General features: G+C 40.6%; 1 protein-coding gene across 1 annotated transcript in view; it reads left to right on the forward strand.

Annotated features, from left to right (window-relative positions):
* PPEF1 (protein phosphatase with EF-hand domain 1) overlaps window positions 1-25967 on the forward strand; it is a 145924-nt gene that overhangs the window by 94871 nt on the left and 25086 nt on the right. Inside the window, exons 12-13 of the mRNA XM_074391743.1 lie at window positions 1092-1244; window positions 25258-25443. Coding sequence (XP_074247844.1) covers window positions 1092-1244; window positions 25258-25443 — 339 coding nt within the window. The remainder of the gene's footprint in view (window positions 1-1091; window positions 1245-25257; window positions 25444-25967) is intronic.

A 25967-nucleotide genomic window follows, 5' to 3' on the forward strand; every position in this document is an offset into this window, starting at 1 on the left:
GCTGAGTAACATAGCAAGATCCCATCTCTACAAAAAAAAAAAAAAAAAAAGAAAAAGAAAAAGAAGAAGAAGAAGTGAGTTGTGTGAACCCAAGTCTAGAGGGTCCTCCCAGAATATTCTGCTCTACCTAAGACCTGCAGACATTTGCTGGCAGGAAACAGGGCAGGTAGGCTGTGAAGTCGCTAGTAATAGCTGAGATTGAATTTCTACCTAGCTCCATGAGACAGGACCTCAGAATAAGATTCAGTTTTATTTTTTAAAAATAAAGGTAAGATTTCCTACATGCCCTGGTTTGTAAAAGAAACTAAGTGGCTACCACAGAGAATTTGTCTATCACTGAACCATGGCCACCAGTGTAACAGAAGTATTGTTTAACATTGTTTTGTTTAAAGAGATGGTCCTACAAAGAAACAAGTATAAAATGACAGTCTCTGCTTGTGTAAGGGAACAAGAGGGATTCTAGTAATTGATGCTTTATCAGAAAGACATCTTGTTTTCCAAAGAAACACAGCCGTTTTGTTGCCAGGATTAGAGAACGTTGTCAATGGCTGGCAGAGTCAGGCTGAGAACCACATTGCATTTAGGTTGAAGGGCTTCTGAAGTTTTCAACCTATGTCCCCTTTAAGAACTTTCTTGGACACAGATGTACCTTTTCTCATTTCTTCTGGAAAGCATAACAAAATGCACAGCAGCCACCCTCTTAAGAGGTGTTTCTGAACTCCTAAGACCCTATGGCTAGATAAAGGCTCAACAGGAGCCTAGTTGCCCCTACCTTAGCATCTTCCATTTTCTGTATGGATGCCACAGAATGTATCTAACACCTACATAGAAACTCCAGTGAAGCACAGAAACTCTTTCTTTATAGGGCAATGACTGTAGTTGGAAGATGTACCAACAGACTGTAACAGAGCCACCTTACTGACATCAGTGGATCAGTGAGATGTAGGAGGTGGGCGAGATGCAAAAAGTGACCGTGTGTTTTTCATTGGGTTGTGGCACCACAATATAGACAAAATCCCAACTGGGACTGAAGTCTCTGTATGCGGCAGAATAAGCAGAGGGTTGGACTAATGCATGAATCTGTTTTATAGATGAAATCTGTGCTGATGCCACCAAAAGAAATAAACAAAGACTGTAACAACGACTCGAAGCCCAGTAAAGTAGGCGTGACTATCAGTGCACATGGGAGAATTAAAGCAAGTGGATGTCCTTCTGAACACTTACCAAAGCATGAATGGGAACAGGTAGGTAATCAAGGTGTTCACTGGACTGGCAACAATGACACCAACATACATGTCCCTTACAATATAAAGATAAAAGGTGACTTTACAAGCAGACCACATGATTTTCTCGGAATTCATCACTATGTATCTATATCTATATATAGATATAGATACTTTTTTGGGGGGATGAAATCTTGCTCTGTCGCCCAGGCTGGAGTGCAGTAGCGTGATCTTGGCTCACTGCAACCTCTGTCTCCCAGGTTCAGGCAATTCTCCTGCCTCAGTCTCCCGAGTAGCTGGAATTATAAGCCCATACCACCATGCCTGGCTAATTTTTGTATTTTTAGTAGAGACAGGGTTTCACCATATTGGCCAGGTTGGTCTTGAACTCCTGACCTTGTGATCTGCCTGCCTCAGCCTCCTAAAGTGCTGGGATTACAGGCGTGAGCCACTGTGCCTGACCATCACTATATTTTTAACAGCTTTATTGAGATATAATTCACATACTATGTAACTCACCCATTTAAATTGTATAATTCAATGGTTTTTAGTATATTCAGTGTTGTACAACTAGCATCACAATTTATTTTTGAACGTTTTCATCATCTGAAACAGTAACTACATACCTATTAGCATTATTCCCCATTCCCTTCTGTAGCCACCCAGTGCCACCTAACAGCCGTAGGCAACCATGAATTTACTGTTTTTATAGATTTGCCTATTCTGAACATGCTGTAGAAATGAACACATGTGATCTTTTGTGTCTGGCTTCTTTCACTCAGCACAATGTTCTGGAGGCTCATCTATGTTGTAGCATGTCAGTACTGACTGTCTATTTGTTGCTGAATAATATTTTATTTTATGGATATACGCATTGTATTTATTCATTCATAAGTTGATGGACATTTGGATTGTTTCCACTTTTTGGCTATTATGAATAATGCTTCTATGAACCATCACATACAAGTTTTTCTGTGCATGTATGTTTTTATTTCTCTTAAATGTATACCTAGGAGTAGAAGTACTGAGTTATAAGGTAACTCTAAGTAAAGTTTACCATTTTGAAAAAGTCCCAAACTGTTTTCCCAAGTGGTTGCACCATTTTATATTTCCACTAGCAATGTATGAAGGTTCCAATTTCTCGACATCCTCTCTAACACTTGCTATTGTCTATCGTTTTGATTATAGCCATCCCAGAGGGCATGAGATGGAATCTCATTGTGATTTTCATTTGCATTTCCCTAATGACTAATGATGTCAAGCATCTTTTCATATGTTTATTAGATATTTGCAGATTTTCTTTGGAGAAGTGTCTATTCAGATCCTTTGCCCATCTTTAAAATTGAGTTATTTATCTTTTTATTATTGCATTGTAAGAGATTTTTAAAATATATTATAAATACAAATCCTTTATCAGGTATATTATTGGCAAATGCCTTCTCTCATTCTGTGGGTTGTCTTTTCCCGTTTCTTGATGGTGTCCTTTGCAATACAGCAGTTTTTAATTTTGATGACACCCAGTCAGAATGGTATCTTTTTTCTCTTTGGTTGCTCATGTTTTTGGTGTTGTATCTAAACCATTGCCTAACCCAAAGTCACAAAGATCTGTTACTTTGTTTTCTTCTAATAGTTTTATACGTTTAGCTCCTAAATTTAGGTATCTGATCCATTTTGAGTTAATTTTTGTGTGTGGTGGGAGGTAAGATTCCAAATTCATTCTGTTTTATGTGGATATTTAGTTTTCCCAGTACCATTTCTTTCTTTTCTTTTTCTTTTTTTTTTTTTTGAGACAGAATCTGGCTCTGTCACCCAGGCTAGAGTGCAGTGGCGTGATCTCAGCTCACTGCAACCCATGCCTCCTGAGTGCTTGGATTAGAGGAGTGCATTGCCACACCCAGCTAATTTTTGTATTTTTAGTGGACACAAGGTTTCACAATGTTGGCCAGGCCAGTCTCAAACTCCTGACCTCAGGTGATCCACCTGCCTCGGCCTCCCAGAGTGCTGGGATTACAGGCATGAGCCACCACCCCCAGCCACCAGCACCATTTCTTAAAAAGACTGTACTTTCCTACATTTTCTTGACACCCTTTTCAATCAGTTAACCATAATAAAAGTTTATTTCTAGACTCTTAATTATATTTCACAATCTCTATGTTTATCCTTATGTCAATATTGTACAATTTTGATTACTGTAGCTTTGTGGGAGGTTTTAAAATTAGGAAGTGCCAGTTCTCCAACTTTGTTCTTTTTCCAGATTGTTTTGGTGATTCTGGGTCCCTTGAATTTCCATATGAATTTTAGGATTAGTTTGTCAATATCTACCAAAAAGCAGCTGAGTTATTGGTAGGGTTGCCTGGAATCTGTAGATCAACTTGAGCACTATGGGTGTCTTGGGATGTCTGTTTATTTAGATCTTTAATTTCAACAGTGTTTTGTACTTTTCAGTATACACGTCTTGCTCTTGTTTTGTTGAATTTGTTAAATTTTGATGCTATTGTAAATAGAGTTGTTAATTACATTTTGGATTGTTCATTGCTAGTGTATAGAAATATAACTTTTATATACTGACATTGTGTTGTGAACTTCGATAAACTTGTTAGTTTTAATAGTTTTAGTGGATTTCATGTTATCTGTGAATAATTTTCCTTCTTCCTTTCCAATCTGCCTTTTCTTTTCCTTTTCGCTTAATTGCCTTATCTAGAACCTCCAGTACACTGTTGAATAAAAATGATGAGAGTACATATCTTTGTCTTGTTCATGATACTGGGGAAAGCATTCAGTCTTTCATCAAGTATATTAGCTGTGTATTTGTTTGTAGTGGCCTTTTATTACATTGAAGAAGTTTCCTTCTGTGCTTAGTTTGCTGAGTGTTTTTATTGTGAAAGTATTACATTTTGTCAAATGCTTTTTCTGAATACATTAAAATGATCATGTGTTCTTTCCCTTCATTCTATTAATATAGTATATTACATGTATTGATTTCAGTTGTTAAACCAACCTTACATTCCTGGGATAAATCCCACTTGGTCATAATGTATAATCCACTTTATTTTATTTGTTTACACTTTATTTTTTATTTTTTCCCTTACATTCCTGGGATAAATCCCACTTGGTCATGATATATAATACACTTTATTTGTTGCCTGGGCTAGAGTGCAGTGGCATGATCTCAGCTCACTGCAACCTCTGCCTCCCGGGTTCAAGTGATTCTCCTGTCTCAGCCTCCCAAGTAGCTGGGATTACAGGTGCCTGCCACTACGCCCAGCTAATTTTTTGTATTTTTAGAATAGACTGGGTTTTACCATGTTGGCCAGGCTGGTATCAAACTCTTGACCTCAGTTGATCTGACCGCCTTGGCCTTGCAAAGTGCTGGGATTGCAGGCATGAGCCACCATGCCTGGCCTTATAATCCACTTTATATGTTGCTGGCTTCCATTTGCTAGTATTTTCTGAAGATTTTTGCATCTATATGCATAAGCACTATTGGTCTATGGTTTCTTGTGATAGCTTTGTCTGATTTTGATGTAAGTTTAGCCTCATAAGAGGAATTGGGAAGTATTGTCTCCTCTTCTATATTTTAGAAGAATCTGTCAAGGATTGATTTTCGTTCTTCTTCAAATGTTTGATAGAATCCATCAGTGAAGCCATGTGGGCCTGGGCTTTTCTTTGTAGGAAGTTTTAAAATTACTAATTTCAGTCTTTTTCCTTGCTATAGTTGTATTCAAGTGTTTCATTTCCTTTTGAGTAGTTTGTGTCTTGGTAGTTGTGTCTTTCTTGGATTTTGTTCATTTCATCTAATTTATCTAATTTTTTGGCCTAAAGTTGTTTGTAGTACTCCTTTATATTTCTTTTTCTCCTGAAAGTTTGGTAGTAATACTCCTTCTTTCATTTCTGATATTAATAATGAGTCTCCTCTTTATTATAATGAGTCTCCTCCTTTTTTCTTGGTCAGTCTTACTAAGGTTCGTCAATTTTCTTGGTCTTTTGGAAGAACCAACTTTTAGTTTTATTGATTTTTCTGTATTGTTGTCTGTTCTCTTATTTCACTTATTTCTGCTCTAATTGCTAACAGTGGAGGCTGTCCAAGTTCTTGGTGTCTTGAACAATGAATTAGACAAAATGCACAAACAAAGCAAGGGAGGAATGAAGGGTTTTATTGAAAATGAAAGTACACTCCACAGTGTGGGAGCAGGCCCTAGCATAGGGGCTCAAAGGCCCTGTTACAGAATTTTTGGGAGTTTCAGTATACCCTAGAGGATCTCATTGGTTACTTGGGTACACCCTATGTAAATGAAGAGTTTGAAATGAAGTTACAAAGTCATTTTCAGCTTAAGCCCTATGGAGAGGATATTTCCTGTTATAGCTGAAGTGTGAATTGGCCTTATGTTCCCTGCCTCCAGACCCTATTTTCCTGCTGCTTTTATTTTAATGGAGATGTGATCCCCATAAATCTTTATGGGAGCCAGAAGGACTGATGGTCTTTTTCTGTAACTGCTTCATGCTGGTTTGGGGCATAGTCCCTTCCTATTGGGGATCACAGAACTCTCACCCTGCTCTATCTAGTGGAGACAGAGTAGTTTCTTGATGGCCAGAGTAGCTTCTTCACCTGGAACTGGCTGGAGCCTTTGTTGCATGATTATCTGAAGCTTGATGGTCTCTAGGTGAGAGGAAATGAATTTGGTTAAAAGATTTAATGGGAACTTCAAGGGGTTGATACCTATGCTGTCAGAAATGTTTGTTACAGAGATTTGCATGTAAAAAAACCAAATCTGGTCTGTTCTAGATTCTGTGTTTCCTTAAAGTCTTAGCACGAGTGACTCCATTTTGGTTTGGTTTGGTTTGTTGGGGCTTAGTGCATGAGCTCAGTCCAAAACAATGGTGTCCCAGAATTTTGCTGAAAAAAAAAAAATTCTCCTTTTTTGGTCAGGTTCTTATTTAGCTGAGAGTATGACCAAAACTTAGGACCTCAGTGCTTCTCTCAGCTCTCATTTTGGGTTTCCGGTCTTAGCACATAATTGATAGATTATGGTGTCCTCATGGTTGCACATTTCTTTCAGCTCCTGTTATTCCAGTTGAAGAGAGACCATATGACATTCTAGAGATGGTTGCATGCAAGCATTTAAAACCTTTGAGAGAACACAGTGTACTAGGGAGACTATTATTATAACTATTGGGAGGATAATATCAAGAGTTTGGAGTATGCCTCTTACCCAAGGTCCCCATAAACCAAACCTCCTAAAACCAAAGAGATCAAAGAATGAGCTAGATAGTTTACTCACTTGAATAAGCAGTTTCTTTGTCAATCCCCTACCACTGAATTTCTGTAATCTTCATTTGATGTATTTCCCCATGGGCCACAAGTGCTAGCGGCTGCACCGATACTTTTCTGTTTAGCCAATTTTTTCATAATGTTCACAGGAAAATTTAGAGTTTATTGTGTAACTGTAGCCTTTACAGTAGAATTTGCTATAGAGCCTATCATGAGGGATACATTTCTAATCATTGCTTCTTTTACTTTAAACCATGGGAAAAGGACCTAACAAACGATACCCTTTTAGAAGAGTGAAGGCCTTCTGGCAATGTTCTCTTTAACCCATGATGTGAGTTAAGAGAAGGGAACTAGTGTTTTCTTTTTGACTGATTATGAGGCAACACATGTAGCATTAAAGTAAGTTACCTACATTGGGCCTTTATCTTTATCAAAATATAAGGGTATCCATGTATAAGGCTGACTGCAAACTCCTTCACAAATAAAAATACACCCCATTAGTACACATAACAGACCCCTTTTCCACTTCTATTGTTCATAGAGGCATAAGCAAGAAAAAATAATTCTGAGAGTTTCATGATAGTAGAGATTTTAATCTGTAAATTTGGGAAAAGCTATTCACATCAAAGATGCCATTTTCTTCTTGGGAGAAATTTCCCTGGTTAGTTTTACCCTATGGGTTCCAATGGGTGCACAGTTCTAAAAGTGCGGAGGGACCCTTTTCAGTTGCGAGACCATGAACCCAAAGCCCAAGGTCTTGAAGTTTTGTTTTAGTGTGGATGGCAAGGACAGTCTTTCTTTGATGTTTCCAGAAGATCCAAACCATGAAAAGCTTTTTTACCTCACGAAAATACACTGTAGCATAATAATATACTGTTGTAACATCAGCCCTCTTGCATGGGAAAGCTTTTAAACAACCAGAAAACATGCATTGAAAATAATAATTTAATCAAATCCCTTTATAAAATGTTTCAATAGCCCATCAGGTGACCAAATGTACCTAAAGCTTTGTTTTCCCAGGAGTATGGGATCAAGCATTGGTTATAAACTATTTTAAACAATTTCTAAGTCATTACACCAATGTATTCAATTTGGATTATTTTATTTTTGTCATGATGATTTCCATGGAATGCAGATTTTTTTTTTTTTTTTTTTGAGGTGGAGTTTTGCTTTTGTTGTCCAGGCTGGAGTGCAATGGCGTGATCTCAGCTCACTGCAACATCCGCCTCCCGGGTTCAAGCAATTCTCCTGCCTCAGCCTCCCAAGTAGTTGGGATTACAGGGATGTGCCACCATGCCAGGCTAATTTTTTGTATTTTTAGTAGAGATGGGGTTTCACTATGTTGGCCGGGCTGGTCTTGAACTCCTGACCTCAGTGATCCACCTGTCTTGGCCTCCCAAAGTGCTGGGATTATACAAGCTTCAAGAACTCAGGAAGAAAAAAAAGGAACTCAGGAACGACAAGGTGGCCATCTTGGTTCTCCATGAGTTCATGCTTATATCTTCTTGGATACCAGTTGTTTTTCCAAATTAGGTGCATAGCACTGACAAGAAAATTTTGTTATTTTTGTGGTTTACAATAACTTAGCATAATAACCATAATTATAATTAATAGCATATAGACATTAGAATTTTATAAATTCCATACAATTTAGGAATATATATATTAATATTACTCACAAAAATATAACCTAAAGGAGGTTGAACACATTTTGGCAATCCCATGTACCTGAAGATGTCAAATAATTCTGCTTACCTCCTTTTTGGATGTTTTCGGGAGCCCTCTGATTCATTCAAAAAGCCAGTCATTAGGAAAGACAATTTTGAAACTGAAGTTTGATTTTGGAATTCCAGATTACCATAAACTACTTACTTTGCCAAAATGATGACTGAGAAAGTTTAAAGAAGTAAAAACGTAGGCCGGGTGCAGTGGCTCATGCCTGTAATCCCAGCACTTTGGGAGGCTGAGATGGGTAGATCACCTTAGGTCAGAAGTTCAAGACCAGCCTGGCCAACATGGTGAAACCCCTATCTTTTTTTTTTTTTTTAAAGTAAAAACCTTTTATAACCTTTAAAAAAAAAAAAAAAACCCTCACATTCTACTATTGTCACACATCTTGCACATACCCAGCACTTTGGGAGGCCAAGATGGGTGGATCACCTGAGGTCAGGAGTTTGAGACCAGCCTGGCCAACATGGTGACACACCATCTCTAAAAATTAAAAAAAAAAAAACTGTTTCTAGTAGTCTTAATTGCATGTTACAATGGGGACTCTTAGCATTTTTAACTTTAATGTAAAACCTGGTGAATTGTGTTCTGATAAGGTTTGACTGTTTCCAGCATAGCTAGGGGCGTGGCCAACTCCACACATCCCCAGGCCTTACCTAGCTAGAAAGCAGGCAAGTTAAACAAATTCAAAAGTCAAAGAAGCGGTTTATTACCTTAAAGTATTTTGCAAACTTAATATTTGAACATAATTTAAACCACATGTTTACATTTGGAAGACAATTGTATTTCACCAACGATCTTTAAAACCATCTTTATTTCCCAAAGATTACTCAAGTCACATGAACTAAATAAAATGCATTACGTTTTTCACTTTTCTGACTAAATATTGGACTTAAGCTCTTATTATTATTAAGCCAATTAATTAAAAAAAAACTTTACAGAGGAGATATACAGTGACTTTTACTTTATATTTAACCAGTTTGTGCAGAGAGAAAGAGGCCAGAGACTGGTAAAAAAGTTTTTACCCTTGGCCAAGCATGGCAGCTCACACCTGTAATTCCAGCTATTTGGGAGGCCAAGGCGGGTGGATTACTTGAGGTCAGGAGTTCGAGAGTAGCCTGGTCAACATGGTGAAACCCCGTCTCTACTACAAATACAAAAATTAGCCAGGCATGGTTGTGGGTGCCTGTAATCCCAGCTATGTGGGAGGCTGAAGCATGAGAATCACTTGAACCTGGGAGGCAGAGGTTGCAGTGAGATGAGATCTATTTTTACCCCTCTGCTGGTATGCCAGGTTTCTGGGTTCTCTCTCCCTGAGAGGCCCTGGCGACCCTGCTTGACTATATGCAAACAAACACATTGCTGTGAACTACAAATATTCACATACACTTTACAAATTTTGGAGAGATTAGGCAGAGAGAGAAATATGACTTAAATTCTATTTGTGAGAGTATACTTAACACATTTAAAGTATCAGGAAGCCTAAAATCCAAAATGTTAGTTTAAGGATAAAAAGCTGGTGTTGGCCCGGCGTGATGGCTCACACCTGTAATCCCAGCACTTTGGGAGGCCAAGGCGGGCAGATCACCTGAGGTTGGGAGTTTGAGACCAGCCTGACCAACATGGAGAAACCCCGTTTCTACTAAAAATACAAAATTAGCCGGGTATGATGGCGCATGCCTGTAATCCCAGCTACTCAGAAGGCTGAGGCAGGAGAATCACTTCAACCTGGGAGGTGGACGTTTGGGTGAGCCAAGATGGAGCCATTGCACTCCAGCCTTGGCAACAAGAGTGAAATTTCATCTCAAAAACAAACAAACAAACAAAAAAAAACGCTGGTGTGCTCCATTAATTCCTGTAGGCCCAAGAAGGGTAGCTTAGGAATTCCAGGTAAATGGAATGAATGATGACTTGCTGGAAGTGAACACAGAACAAAATAAAAGCCTTCCACTAGGAACTAAAAAACATCATGTTTTATATATGTATCCACACACAAGCAAAGCCACAAGATAATAAACAGCAAACAAGAACAAGCAAGAAACCAACGCGAAATTTTCCTACTCAATTTATCCTGGAGGTTATAGTGTTACCTAGGGCCCCCCAAAACCCACGTAATGAATATTGCATCCCCGATGCAAAATTAAGTATCCTTAAGTTCACTAATATTATTATACATTCTGTACAATTAAGAAACTCACTTCAGGCACATGACCAATAAGCACTCCAGCACCATCCACAAAAAACAGTAAATAAACAGTGTGAAGCAGTGCAGGCATGTATGTGAAATGCAGCTCCACACTACTTAACTCTATTAAAAAAAAAGAATTGCCAAACTGCTGGTGCATTTTTACAATACTTATTTTACTTTAATCAAGACTAAAAGCTTTAACTATGGGCCAGGCATGGTGGCTCATGCCTATAATCCCAGCACTTTGGGAGGCTGAGGAGGGCGGATCACGTGGTCAAGAGAGTGAGACCATCCTGGCCAACATGATGAAACCCCATCTCTACTAAAAATACAAAAATTAGCCGGGCGTGGCAGTGCATGCCTGTAGTTTCAGCTACTCGGGAGACTGAGGTAGGGGAATCATGTGAACCTGGGAGGCGGAGGCTGCAGTGAGTCGAGATTGCATCACTGCACTCCAGCCTGGGCAACAGAGCAAGACTTGTCTCAAAATGTAAAAAAGAAAGAAAAGCTTTAACTATGAAAATGTTAATTACCCAAATGCCTCCAATTCTCTATCAGGTTTTAAAGGATATTTTATTACTTAAACTTTTCCACATCTTTCTCCCCTACTTAATGATTCCTTACTACGTTGTTTCCTAAATAACGTTTTTAAATCTGTAATTTGAATTTTAGATAACTTCTGGATTAGACAAAATTTTTCCTTTTTTTCACTAATAACCCTTTCTGGCACATTTTGTATACAGAATCACATGTTAACTAGAATTTTATCCTTGGTGATCTAAAACTCTAGTGAAACCTTAAAAGGCAAGAAATCTTGAACTATTAGATATGGGCATTTATACATAAGAACAATTCCACATTTTAGAAACATATTTCCCCATATTACAGCCCTTTCTTAATTGGAAATGACCCAGAAATTAAATGAATGTCAAAAATAAGATTTTAATTTACACAAAATGTTTACCTAAAACATTTATCTCATTTACTGTAAGCATGATATTTACTTTTTTTTTTTTTTTTTGAGACGGAGTTTTGCTCTTGTTGCCCAGGCTGGAGTGCAATGGTGCAATCTCGGCTCACCGCAACCTCCGCCTCCTGGGTTCAAGTGATTCTCCTGCCTCAGTCTCCCAAGTAGCTGGGATTACAGGCATGTGCCACCACACCTGGCTAATTTTGTACTTTTAGTAGAGGTGGGGTTTCTCCATTGTTGGTCAGGCTGGTCTCGAGCTCCCAATCTCAGGTGATCTGCCCACCTTGGTTTTCCAAAATGCTGGGATTACAGGCATGAGCCACCCACACCTGGCCAACTTTTACTTTTAACAAGGGAGACAGTAGACATCAATCAACATATGTAAAATGAACATTGGTTTGGCTTAGATCACAGGTGGGAGACAAACTGTTGCCTTATTTTGAGTTTCTGATTAGCCTTTCCAAAGGAAGCAATCAGTTATGAGACTTTGAATAGAATGGGAGCCAGGCTGGCCCTCAGCAGCTCCCAGCTTGAATTAACACTGACATTTTAAAATATCTAGCAAAGACAAACATAAAATTTAGACAAAATGTATGCTGACAATTCTGAAGGCCTATTTTTATTCCACCAATAATTTTAAAGCTAGATTCTTTAGTAAAGTTATACTTAAGTCACATGAACTTGAAAAGTACTTAGACTTACTTACCTAATTTCTAAGTGCACTTTTACTTATAAGCCAGTTTAGTAGACATAACACATTACAATAAGTGTACATACAAATAAACATTTAGACATGTATACACACACATAACAAAGATCCAGTAGCTTGGAACCTTAGCCACGAGACAGCAATATAGCTTGCTGGTTTTACTTTGCCCCAATAGATAATTCAAGGAAGGCTGTGAACCAAAATTTCGGGTAAAGCAGTTTCCATGGCAGTTTGATTTTTTAAAACCTTCCCAGACTCCTAGGAGCACTGGGGCCAAGCAGTACCAAAGGAGGGCTCCACACGTTAACCAGGCCCCCTGCTTCGAACAGCAGCACGAAAGCCTGGATACTTGCAATGCCACCTCACTTTCCCGTTAGACAGGTACACTTCAGATTCTAAACAATTTTGGGCCAAGCAGCATTGCAACTGCAAGAGAAGAGTCTAAGGAGGGTTTAATACGAGACTCAGGGCCAGGCACAGTGGTTCACACCTGTAATCCCAGCATTTTGGGAGGCTGAGGTGGGTGGATCCTAAGGTCAGGGATTCAAGACCAGCCTGGCCAAAATGTTGAAACCCCATCTCTACTAAAAAGAAACTATAAAAATTAGCCAGGTGTGGTGACAGGCACCTGTAATCCCAGCTACTTGGGAGGCTGAGGCAGGAGAATCACTTGAACCCAGGCAGCAGAGGTTGCATTGAGTTGAGATCCTGCCACTACACTCCAGCCTTGGCCACAGAATAAGACTCCATCTCAAAAAAAAAAAAAAAATACTACACCTCAGAACCTCTGCCAAGGGCATCCCCTTTGGGCAGGTTGAGGTCCACAGGATCCCCGGGAGTGCCCTCCTGTGGAGTCCAACCTTAGAGTTCCAGACATCTCTGGCATTACTTAGGTGGGCACTGGTGCCACTTTGCATGTGTTCCCTCCAGAGCCTGCTCTGAACGTTGTAAGAATAGCCATGAACTGTGGTAAGAACTGGATGCTGGATGGGCCTTTTTGTTCCTAAGCCAGTAGAGTATGATTAGGGAAGAATTAAGAATAGGAAAAGAAGGTTTAAGTCTCCTGAAACAAGTGCGAGTTTGCTGTGAGCTGCAGTGCAGGTAGGAATGAGGGACTACGTGCAGAAAATATTTTTATAAAAGAAAAAAAGAAGTCCCTCCCCATTCCGGGCAGGGCAGTTATTCCCATTCCTTCAGACAGTATGGCAGTACTGGGGAGTGACCCCAGCCAGTTGCCCTTAATTTCCAAGGAACTATTAAGAAACAGCTGCTCAAAGAGTGAAATAGAATGAGATAAAAAAATGAAAAAGACCCTGGTCCCTTAAGCAAAGCAGCGGTGGCAGTAAGGCTTCTCCACGTAGACACCCCTTAGTTTCACTGACTTCCATGAGTCCCAGGTTGGAAAGGAAGGGGGGAGAGAGAGAGAGAGAGAGAGAGAGACAGAGAGAGAGACAGAGAGAGAGACAGAGAGAGAAAATGAGTCCCAAACTTTGGGCTTACCTCCTCTTCCTGGTTGGCCCACCAAAATATATTAACGGTGATGGGTGTCCAGATTCTTGGTGTCTTGAACAAAGAATTGGGCAAAACACACAAAGCAAGGAAGGAATGAGGGGTTTTATTGAAATGAAAGTACACTCCACAGTGCTGGGAGCAGACCAAGCACAGGAGCTCTAAGGCCCAGTTACTGAATTTTTGGGAGTTTAAATATCCCCTAGAGGATTCCATTGGTTACTTGGGGTACACCCTATGTAAATGGAGAGGATGAAGTAAAGTTACAAAGTGATTTGCAGTGTAAGCCCTGTAGAGAAGAGGTTTCCTGTTATAGCACAAGTGTGAATTGGCCTTTGTTCCCTGCCTCCAGACCCTATTTTCCTGCCTCATAATCTTTATCATTTCCTTCCTTCTGCTTGTTTTAGGTTTACTTTGCTCGTCTTTTTTTAGTTTCTTTAGAAGGTAATATTATTGATTTAAGATCTTTTTTATTTTTTAATAAAGATACAAATTTCCCTCTAAGTACTGCTTTAGCTCCATCCCTTAAGTTTGCAATGTTATTAAACAATTACTGCTGACTTTAAAAAGAGTTTTGCTATGTTGGGCTTTTATTTTCAATAGTATATTCTAAATATCCTTGTGATTTCTTTAACTTATCTGTTATTTGGTAGTATGTTATTTAATTTCTACATATTTATGAATTCCCCATATTTCTTTCTTTTATTGAGTTCAAATTTAATTTGATTGTGGTCAGGGAACACATGCTTTGCCTGATTCAAATTCCTTTTAAACTTTTTTCTTTTTTTGGTAAATCCTTTTAAAATTTGTTGAGGCTTTTTTTGTGGCCTAGCATATGGTTTATCCTGGAGAATGCTCCATGTGCACTTTAGAAGACTATATATTTCACTCTTATTGGGTGGAGTGTTTTATATATGTCTCTGAACATACTTATAATAGTTGCTTTGAAATCTTCGTCTGCTAAGTCAATGTCTAGTCACTTCAAAAGCAGTTTTTATTGCCTGCTTCCCCCGTATGAGTCAGTTTTTTCTTTGCTTATCTTGTAATCTTACATTGTAGTAACCCTAGGTAGTTAATCCCATGCCCCTCTGGGGCTTGTTGGTATTTTTTGTTTGTTTGTTGAGTGACTTGTCTGGACTAGTTCAGTGAAATCTATTCCCGTTCAGCGTGCCGCCTCTGATGTCACTCTTCATAGAGTGTTGCCTTGGGCATGCATGCAGTTTCTCGGACCACCAGGGCTGGTGTGGTTTTAATTGGGCTCTCTTTGACCTTCTCTTTCCCTGATCTCTCCTTTAAGCTTCTGACCCATCTGCCTCTATTGAAGTAGTCCCAGCTGTTAGCCTTCCCTAATTGCTAGCTGATTGCTCGATTGTTTTTATCAATGCCCTGGCCCACAGATTGCTCTACAGTCGGATCCAATTAAGTTAGACCCCTTTGCAGGGGCAGGGCTTTGACCATGTTGGAGGCTTACTCCAACCTCCGCAAAGGCTCTTTTCTCATCTCTCCTTTCCCTGATTCAGTCTGTTAAACTTCTTCTAGCTGGTGTCCTGCTGTTACTAGCATCTCAGCGGGACCATCCTCCTCATAAATGCTTACTCCCAGCATCTCCATTGTTTTCAATAGTGCCTTTAGGCATGAACTTCCTTATACTCAGTGCCCAGTAAGGCCAGTTCGCTTTAGGCAGAGTGGCAGCGCTCTGTTGTTGACCTGCCTTTCCCCCTGGGCCAAACCTCTGTGCCATTGCACTGCAGCTTGGAGCAGGGGCAGCGGCCCACTTCTACTCAAGTGACCGTCTCATTCCACAAGTGGGGTGGTGGGCAGGGATAATAGCCCTTGGGCTTCTTGGCTTGACCTTCCTGGCATGGCATCTCCTCATAGCTGCACAAGCATGGGCGCAGTTGGGGTCTAGCATTTGCAGGCTGCCATACCTACCATAGGGCTTCTGCTCAATGAGTGAGGGAAGTGAACCCCAGTCCTCTCTGCTGTGCTTGCCTGGAATCCAGCTTCTGTAATGCAGAGCTGGGGGGCATAAGGGATGACCATCAGCTTGCTCCTTCTGGGGCAACCGTAGCCCTCTGCTGGGAGCTGGAGGAAAGAGGAGACCCGCCTTGGATGCGCCCACTTGAAGCAGAGCATCCTTCACACTGATCCGTGAAGGGGGTTAGAGTAGATCACGGCTCACATGCCACAAATTCTCTCTGTTGGTATCAAAATTTAGTAAGGTTTCTTAAATGTTTCTCCACATGCTGTATGCCATTAGTACAATGTCCAGTGGCTTTAACTGTTTTTAATTTTTTTAAGTGATGTTCTGCTAGGTGTGGTGGCTCACGCCTATAATCCCAGCACTTTAGGAGGCTGAGGTGGGGGGATTGCTTGAGCCCAGGAGTTGGAGACCAGCCTTGGCAACCTGGCGAAACGCCATCTCTACAAAAAGTACAAAAATAGGACCAGGCACGGTGGCTCACGCCTGTAACCCCAGCTACTCAGGAGGCTGAGGCAGGAGAATCGCTTGAAGCCAGGAGGCAGACGTTGCAGTGACCTGAGATCGTGTCATTGCACTCCAGCCTGGGCAACAAGAGCGAAAGTCTGTATTAAAAAAAGCACAAAAATTAGCTGAGCTTGGTGGTACATGCCTATAGTACCAGCTACTCGGGAGGCCAAAGCAGGAGCATGGCTTGAACCCAGGAGGCAGAGGCTGCAGTGAACTGAGATCGCACCACTGCACTCCAGCCTAGGCAACACAGTGGGACCCTGTCTTAAAAAAAAAAAGATGTTCACAAGATAAATAGTTATTTCACTGGAGAGAGGGTCTGCCAAGCCGCTAAGACTGCCATTCCTGTCATTATGTTGTCATTTTGAGAATGGTACTGAGTACATCTATAAACAAGGATGTAAAGGCAATAAGCCATGTACTCATTCTTTGTGACAGTGTACATATCCTGGAGCTGCGTGTCTGGAGCCTCTGGCAGCTTCGGGCATGTAGTAAGATCTATAAATATTCCTCCCATTCATTCATCCATTATGTATTGATCACTCCTGAGTACTCTTGCTCATTTATCTTGGTGAAATTTGGCGTTTTTCTAAATTTCCAGTCCTACATTTTAACTGCTTTCCTGTCAGTTTTTACCCCATATGGCAGGGATGAGTTCTTAAGAATAACAGCATATGTATTATCTCATTAAATCCTCAAAGCAACCTGATGATGTAGGTGATATTATTCCTTTTTCCCAAGAGAGGCCACTGAAGCTCACATAAGTTGAATAACTTGCTAAATGATGGGTCTGGATTTGATTCCAAATTTGTTGGACTCTAAATTTCTCATTGTTAACTGCTAGGTCATACCATGTCTCGCACTGTAGGAAAAGATGTTACAGGACACTGGGGCTCTTTTTTTAGTTTTTTGTTTGTTTGTTTTTTGAAGATGGAGTCTCGTTTGTCGCCCAGGTGGAAGTGCAATAGTGCGATCTCGGCTCACTGCAACTTCCACCTCCTGGGTTCAAGCAATTCTTCTGTCTCAGCCTCCAGAGTAGCTGGGATTACAGGCACATGCCACCACGCCCTGCTAATTTTTGTATTTTCAGTAGAGACTCAATTTCACCATATTGGTCAAGCTGGTCTTGAACTCCTGACCTCCACTCCAGGGTGTGGTGGTGCATGCCTGTAGTCAGCCTGCCTCAGCCTCCCAAAGTGCTGGGATTATAGGCATGAGCCACCACGCCTGGCCCCAGAAAACTGTTTTTCAACTTTTCAGATAGGAATGTTACGACCTCTTAGAAAGGTCTTTTGTAGACTTTTCTTCAGGTTTCCTGTTTTGAAAGAGGTGAATTAAAATTATTGGAAATGGACTAATGCTTAATGATAAAATTGTTCTTCCTGCAGATAGAATCATAATCATAATAAGTACCTTTCTTTTTCAGATATAAATACTAATACTTACATTTCCATACCTGTGCTCACAAGTACACATAGACACATGCCCGCCTGATGTTGGTTACATCTGTAGCTGGAAAACATAATTAACAATTACCAGGCCGGGTGTGGTGGCTCAAGCCTGTAATCCCAGCACTGTGGGAGGCCAAGGCGGGTGGATCACGAGGTCAAGAGATCGAGACCATCCTGGTCAACATGGTGAAACCCCGTCTCTACTAAAAATACAAAAATTAGCTGGACATGGTGGTGCTTGCCTGTAATCCTAGCTACTCAGGAGGCTGAGGCAGGAGAATTGCCTGAACCCGGGTGGCGGAGGTTGCGGTGAGCCGAGATCGTGCCATTGCACTCCAGCCTGGGTAACAAGAGCGAAACGCCATCTCACCAAAAAAAACAAAAAAAAAACAATTACCAAACAGTGGTGAATTTCTTCCTTCCCTTCAGTAACGGTTAAAGAAATCTCTGTTTCTTGATTTGGCACCCTTATACCTTGATTGCTGAAAATGCTGACTAAAATGTGATTTTTGGTATAAAACATACCCTAATCAATGAGGACAGAGAGAGGCGGGGAGAGGGACAGAGGGAGAAATGCAATTCATCATTGGCTGTGCATCCAAAATATTTAAAAAGCAAGTAAGCATGAGAGGCAAGCAAGTAGGAAAGGATGCCTCCTTAAACCTTGGGATTTGACATCCAAATCCCAAAGACTGAAGGTTAGATAGAACAAGCTCTGCTAGGATCATGGTGAATAAAGAAAATAATGCTAAAGAAATTGGAGTTGCACAAAAAGAAAACTGTGGCCTCTGGAAGCCTAGATGAGGTAGAGCATTAAGAAGTGGGAGAGAAATAAATAAATATAAATATAAATAAATAAATAAATAAAACAAAAGAAGCGGGAAAGAGGAGGCTGGGGCTGGTTATTCTGCAATGGAACCGCCCACTCCCACAACAATAGAGACACAGCAACTTGCAGACCCCACACACATGATTAGAGTTGGCACTGGGTAAAATGGGCCAGAACCTCATTTCTGATGTTTAATCATTTCAGTTGTGCCCCTAATTTTCTTTCCTCAGTTCCTGGTACATAGTGGATAAACACACACATAAGTTATGCTAGAGCAGAAATTTCCAGATAAAAAGAGAGCTCATAATTACTTTCATTTCTTAATATCTGTGAGCTATTTTGTATGAAGATCATATATTCTTTATTTTGTCTTGTAGTCATGGAAATTCATCATTCTTGGCAGAGTGCTATAGTTTAAATTTTCCCTTATGTTCACTGAAATGTGGGGATATATTTAATCAGAGTTAAGTCACTGTACAGAGATGAATAGTCTTTAAGACAGACTTACAAGGAGAGAGAGGCCAGAGAGGTTTCAAAAATAATTTTAATTATTTATAGCCTGAATGACTCCCTTCTCTTTATTCATTCATTTAACAGGTATTTATTGAGCACCTATTATGTGTCAGACACTGTTCTAGGCTTCTGGGAAATGTCAATGACCAAATAAAGATGTCAATGACCAAATTACCTTGCAGAGCTTACATTTGAGGGGGAGGAGTTAGATGATAAACAATACAATAATAAGTAAATGATATGATAAGTGATAAGTTCTGTGGGAAGAATCAAAACTAGAGCAGAGTTAGGGAGAACAGGAAAACTGGACTTGGGAACAAAATTGCAATTTTTTATTTTTTCTGAGACCGGGTCTCACTCATGCAGTCCAGGTGGGAGTGCAGTAGTACAATTATGGCTCATTGCAACCCTGACCCCTGGGCTCAAGTGATTCTCCCACCTCATTTTTTTATTTTTCGTAGAGACGAGGTCTCACTATATTGCCCAGACTGGTGTTGAACTCCTGGGTTCAAGGGATCCTTCCGCCTCTGCCTCCCAAAGTGCTGGGATTACAGGCATGAGCCATGGCGCGCAGCCAAAATTTCAATTTTAAGTAACGCAGTCAGCTGCATTGAGGAGGCTCCCAAGAGGGAAATGACTTGATTGAGGTCTCTTGGCTAGTCAGGGAGCGATAGAGTAGGATTTGATCCTGAGGTTGACTCGAATGTCCTTGCCTTTTCTGAAGGGATACATGAGAGTGATAGGCGGTCTCAGGAAGGACTTGACCTACTTTAGTTAGCCCTCATTCAGTGAGGCCTAGAGGGTAGATAGGGAGCAGGAGGAAGGCATCTAAAGAAATCTGGCTGGGCACAGTGGCTCACACCTGTAATCCCAGCACTTTGGGAGGCCAAAGCGGGTGGATCACGAGGTCAAGAGATCGAGACCTTCCTGGTCAACATGGTGAAACCCCGTCTCTACTAAAAATACAAAAAAAATAGCTGGACGTGGTGGCAGGCACCAGTAATCCCAGCTACTGTGGAGGCAGAGAATTGCTTGAACCCAGGAGGAAGAGGTTGCAGTGATCCGAGATTGTACCACTGCACTCCAGCCTGTGTGACAGAATGAGACTCCGTCTCAGAAAAGAGGAAAAGAAAGAAAGAAATCTAAGAAATCTAGGTACTTGGCTGGAAGATTTGGGCTGAGCATAGCTTTTAAAATGACATGGTCTAGCTGGGCATGGTGACACTTGCCTGTAATCCCAGCTACTCAGGAGGCTAAAGCAGGAGAATTGCTTGAACCCAGGAGGCACAGGTTGCAGTGAGCTGAGATTGCACCATTGCACTCCAGCCTGGGCAACAATGAACGAAATTCTGTCTCAAAAAATAAATTTAAAAATTAATTAAATAAAAATGACATTGTCAAAAGCTGGAAGGGAGGATATATAACTAAGGGAAAATATGAAAGGATAGTGAGTCTATAGTATTGTTTTAGAAGAAAAGCATTCGGATACACCTTCCAGAGCTATTAACTCTCTCTCAAAGCACACTTTTGGAAACTGGATTACTTAGAACTGCAGACATGCACAAGGTACTTCTTGAATGATTTATTTTAGATTGAGGAGATTTAAAAGGCTGACACACACGTAGATTTTTGTTGACCAGGTCATATAAAAGCTGTAATTCAGTAAAACGTTCCCGTTTTTTGGTTTGAAAATTTTCAGGAAAGACTTGTAAATAATTAATTAGTTACTTGGTATATTGTCTGTAGTTTTTGGCAAAAAGAAGAAAAAAAAAACTAAACAACAAAAAAAGAATGTCTTTCATGCAGTGATCACCCCAAGGCGCCTGCAGTTCAGAGGATAATGTTTAGTTGAGATGAAAGAGATGGTTTCTACTGAGGAATTTGTTTGACCAACAAAGGGGCCTTTATGCACGTTTGTGAGTTCTGGAATTAATCTTACAGTACCACTACGATCTGGGTAAACCTAGCCAAGTAAATGATTTCTAGACAGAAAAAAGAAATCCAGAACTCATGGAATACATTCTGAAGGACAAGCTCAGTTCTTAAAAACTGTTAAGCCTTATGACTTAGAATCAAATAAAAATGAGTGTTAGATATCTCTTCCTCATTTCTTTGATGATGACTAAGGCCTGAATGTGTTAAGCAATTTGACCAAGGTGACTTGGGTAATTACTTAAAGTGCCAACTCCTTGGCCAGTGCTTATTGTAGTTCAACAGAGTCCCATCATACATACATTGAATTTCTGTAAATTTCAATTATTGCACATGGCAAAAAAGGAGAAAAATACTGGAAAATTTTATTTTCATATAGTTTATCACATACATAAAATATTCATATATCCATATTATCTATATAATATATATAAAATATTCACATATCCATATGATTTTTTTGTTTTTTTTTTTTTACACATGTCCTTTAAACCAATGCAGTACACATATCCATATGATTGTATAGGGTTGTATACATACAATCATGTACAGTCAACCCTCCGTATCCATGGGTTCTGCATTATGGATTCAACCAACCACAGATTGAAAATATTTGGGAAAAAATCCAAGAAAACAATATAACAATACAATATAATATAAATTTTAAAATATGGCATAACAACTATTTACATAGCACTTGCATTGTAGTAGGCATTATAAGTAATCAAGAAATGATTTAAAGTACACATGCTCTTTGACTTATGGGTTTAGCTGGACATGATTCCATCATGTCAAGTAGCTTATTGAATGCTGGCTGCTTTTGCACCATTGTGAAGCTGAAAATCATAAGTCAGGGACAATTTGTAGACAGGAGGATGTGTGTGGGTTATATGCAAATACTATGCCATTTGATACGAGGGACTTAAGCATCCACAGACTTTAGTATCCTGTATGTAGGAGGTGGTCCTGGAACCAGTCCCTCTTGGATACTGAGGGGTGACTGTATACATTAAGTGTAACTTAAGAGGTTTCCCAGGGGTAATTTTGGCTATAAATGATTTGCATCCCATGTAGAAATTGAAAACCTAATCCCCTCCTAATAAAGCACAATGCCTTGATTTCCATATTCCTTCCATCATTATATTACAGGTCAAACCATGTCTCTAAAACATGACATCATGTTATAAGAGCCAGGTTTGACTCAGTTTAAAATGCATGTGTGATTTTTGTCATAAACACCAGCAAAGTTCCATCATATTTATTCATAGAGTAGGGTTGTGCTAATTTTGAATTCAGTGTGGAGAAAGGAGCCCACTGGGCTGACCCTTCTTTGGGTGGTTTTAACTGTCACTTCAATCACCAAAAGCTCTGCAGGTGTCTGATGTGGGGCCTGTGCAGGCTTTCTCTTTTCTCTAGTTCTGACCAGGTGCTTACCATTCCAGGATAGCTCTCCTGCCAGTTCTGCTGGCCTCTCCACCTCACTGTCCTTTTTCTCACTTATTTCTAGCTCCTCTTCCATGCAAGTCTTATAAATGGCAGTCTTATTATTATTTTTTAATTGCATTTTAGGTTTTGGGGTACATGTAAGATTGTTGCATAGGTACACACATGGCAGCGTGATGTGGTACCTTCCTCCCCATCACCTATATCTGGCATTTCTCCCCATGCTATCTCTCCCCAACTCCCCAGCCCCCACTGTCCCTCCCCTATTTCCCCCCAACAGACCCCAGTGTGTGATGCTCCCCTCCCTGTGTCCATGTGTTCTCATTGTTCAACACCCACCTATGAGTGAGAACATGCGGTGTTTGATTTTCTGCTCTTGTGTCCGTCTGCTGAGAATGATGATTTCCAGGTTCATCCATGTCCCTACAAAGGACACGAACTCATCATTTTTGAAGGGCTGCATAGTATTCCATGGTGTATATGTGCCACATTTTCCCTGTCCAGTGTATCATCGATGGGCATTTGGGTTGGTTCCAGGTCTTTGCTATTGTAAACAGTGCTGCAATGAACATTCATGTGCATGTGTCCTTATAGTAGAATGATTTATAATCCTTTGGATATATACCCAGTAATGGGATTGCTGGGTCAAGTGGAATTTCTATTTCTAGGTCCTTGAGGAATCACCACACTGTCTTCCACAATGGTTGAACTAATTTACACTCCCACCAACAGTGTAAAAGTGTTCCTATTTCTCCACATCCTCTCCAGCATCTATTGTCTCCAGATTTTTTAATGATCGCCATTCTAACTGGCATGAGATGGTATCTCAATGTGGTTTTGATTTGCATTTCTCTAATGACCAGTGATGATGAGCATTTTTTCATATGTTTGTTGGCCTCCTGTATGTCTTCTTTTGTAAAGTGTCTGTTCATGTCCTTTGCCCACTTTTGAATTGGCTCATTTGTTTTTTTCTTGTAAATCTGTTTTAGTTCTTTGTAGATTCTGGATATCAGCCCTTTGTCAGATGGGTAGATTGCAAAAATTTTTTTCCCATTCTGTTGGTTGCCGATTCACTCTAATGGCTTTTTCTTTTGCTGTGCAGAAGCTGTGGAGTTTGATTAGGTCCCATTTGTGTATTTTGACTTTTGTTGCCAATTGTAGCACACCTTTTCAATCACGGCTATTTGGGAGGCTGAGGCAGGAGAACCGCTTGAACCCGGGAAGGAGAGGTTGCAGTGAGCCAAGATCATGCCACTGCACTCCAGTCTGGGCGACAGAGCGAGACTCTGTCACAAAAGATAAAAGAAGAAACATTACAGATAAATGAGAACCACAAAGAGGGAGCTTCCAATTTTTATGAAAAATATTATTTTTTGTTTGTTTGTTTGTTTGTTTTTAGATGGTGTCTTGCTCTATTGCCCAGGCTGCAGTGCAGTGGCATGAACATGGCTCACTGCGGCCTCAACCTCCTGGGCTCAAGCAATCCTCTCACCTCAGCCTCCCAAGTAGCTGGGAACACATGTGTGCACCACCACACCTGGCTAATGTTTATTTTTAAATTTTTTGTAGAGATGGGGTTTCGCCATGTTTACCCAGGCTGCTCTTGAACTCCTGGGCTCAAGTAATCCTCTTGACTCAGCCTCCAAAAGTGCTGGGATTACAGGCATAAGCCGCTGTAATATGGTGGCAGAAAAATGTTCTTAAAAATTTGGATCTTTAGTCCTGGACATCATGTCACCTGCATTTGCCTCTCCTGGGCCCCAGAGGAAATGTTACACTAATATAACACTTGTGGATTTAGGAGAACACATTGTGGAAACTAGTCAGTTGCTAAATGTATTGCTGAAGCTGAGAATGTACTTATCATGGAGCGGGTAAAAGGTGCAGGCGATACTTTAGGAGACACCCTCAGATGAATATGTTTCCACATTTGTGTTGGGAAACAGCAAGGGCTTCCTCAGGCTTGTGCTCAAGAGGACAAAAACCTGGCTGAGAGCCACAGCAGGAGATTTACCTTACCTCTTTGAATACGTTAAGACACTTGTAATGTGTGGTCATTGTGGGGATTTAATTTCTCCCCTGAATGTGACAGTGAAGTTCTTATTTATTTATTATTTATTTTGAGATAGAGTCTTAGTTGCCCAGGCTGGAGTACAATAGCGCAATTTCGGCTCACTGCATCCTCTGCCTCCTGGGTTCGAGCAATTCTCCTGCCTCAGCCTCCTGAGTAGCAGGGATTGCGGACGTGTGCCACCACACCCAGCTAATTCTTTGTAATTTTAGTAGAGATGGGGTTTCACCATATTGGTCAGGCTGGTCTCAAACTTTTGACCTCGTGGTCTGCCGGTCTTTGCCTCACAAAGTACTGGGATTACAGGCGTGAGCCACCGTGCCCAGCATGGCAATGAAGTTTTTTTTAAGAGAAAAGAACATTGTAGCTTCAACAATTGTCAAACAATTGTGATGGAATTTTTAAAGGGGGGACAAGAGCTGATTCTTTGTTATTGCTATTGCTCTGTTGACTGTTCATGGAGGAGATGAGTATGAAACAGTGTTGTTTTTTGTTCTTTTTTTTTTTTTTTTTTTTTGAGACAGGGTCTCCATCTGTCACCCAGGCTGGAGTGCAGTGGAGTGATCATGGCTCACTGCAGCCTCGACCTCCCAGGCTCAAGCGATGCTCCCAGCTCATCTCCCTACTAGCTGAGACTACAGGCATGTACCACCATGCCCGCCTAAGTTTTCTATTTTTTGTAGAGATGAGGTCTCACCATGTTGCCCGGGCTGGGGTTGAACTCCTGGCCTCAAGTAATCCTCCCACCCTGGCCTCCCAAAGTGCTGGGATTACAGGTGTGAGCCACCATGCCAGGCCTGAAACAATTTTTAAGGAAGAATGAGAAGTACTTTGGGATACCTTGGGTTAATATTTCTGGCAAATAAGTTGGAATCTAGAAAGTTATACTCTCATTTGTAAGTTATAGCCAAATCTGGTTTCTTGTTCCAAGGTTGTTGATATTCTGTGGAGTGATCCCAGAGGCAAAAAAGGCTGTTTTCCAAATACGGGTCGAGGAGGGGGCTGCTATTTTGGACCAGATATTACTTCCAAGATTCTTAATAAATTCCAGTTGAAGATGATCATCAGGTCTCATGAATGTAAGCCCGAAGGATATGAAATCTGTCATGGTGGGAAGGTAAGCTTAAATTGTTGTTGACATTCCAATGGACATCCTTCCTCCAAGCACAATCTTTCCTTCGCAGAGTATGTCTGACCTAGAAGCCCTTGAGAAGATGTCTTCCCTAGCACCAAACAGAAACCAGAGAAGGCAGGGTCCATCTAGGTTGTCTGAAGGGGCCTTACTATCCCTTGTCCTAAAAGATATTTGGTTCATTTCCCTGATCTTCCATAATCCCAGAAATTCTTTTTTTTTTTTTTTTTTTTTTTTTTTTTTGAGGCGGTGTCTCACTCTGTCACCCAGGCTGGAGTGCAGTGGCATGATCTCGGCTCACTGCAACCTCTGCCTTCTGGGTTCATGTTACTTTTGTGCCTCAGCCACCCAAGTAGCTGGAATTACAGGTGTGCGCCACTATGCCCAGCTAATTTTTATAATTTTAGTAGAGACGAGGTTTCACCGTGTTAGCCAGGTTGGTCTTGAACTCCTGAACTCAGGTGATCTGCCCACCTCAGCCTCCCAAAGTGCTGGGATTACAGGCATGA

This window comes from Saimiri boliviensis, chromosome X (assembly GCF_048565385.1).
Source record: "Saimiri boliviensis isolate mSaiBol1 chromosome X, mSaiBol1.pri, whole genome shotgun sequence".
Classification (NCBI taxonomy): Eukaryota; Metazoa; Chordata; class Mammalia; order Primates; family Cebidae; genus Saimiri; species Saimiri boliviensis.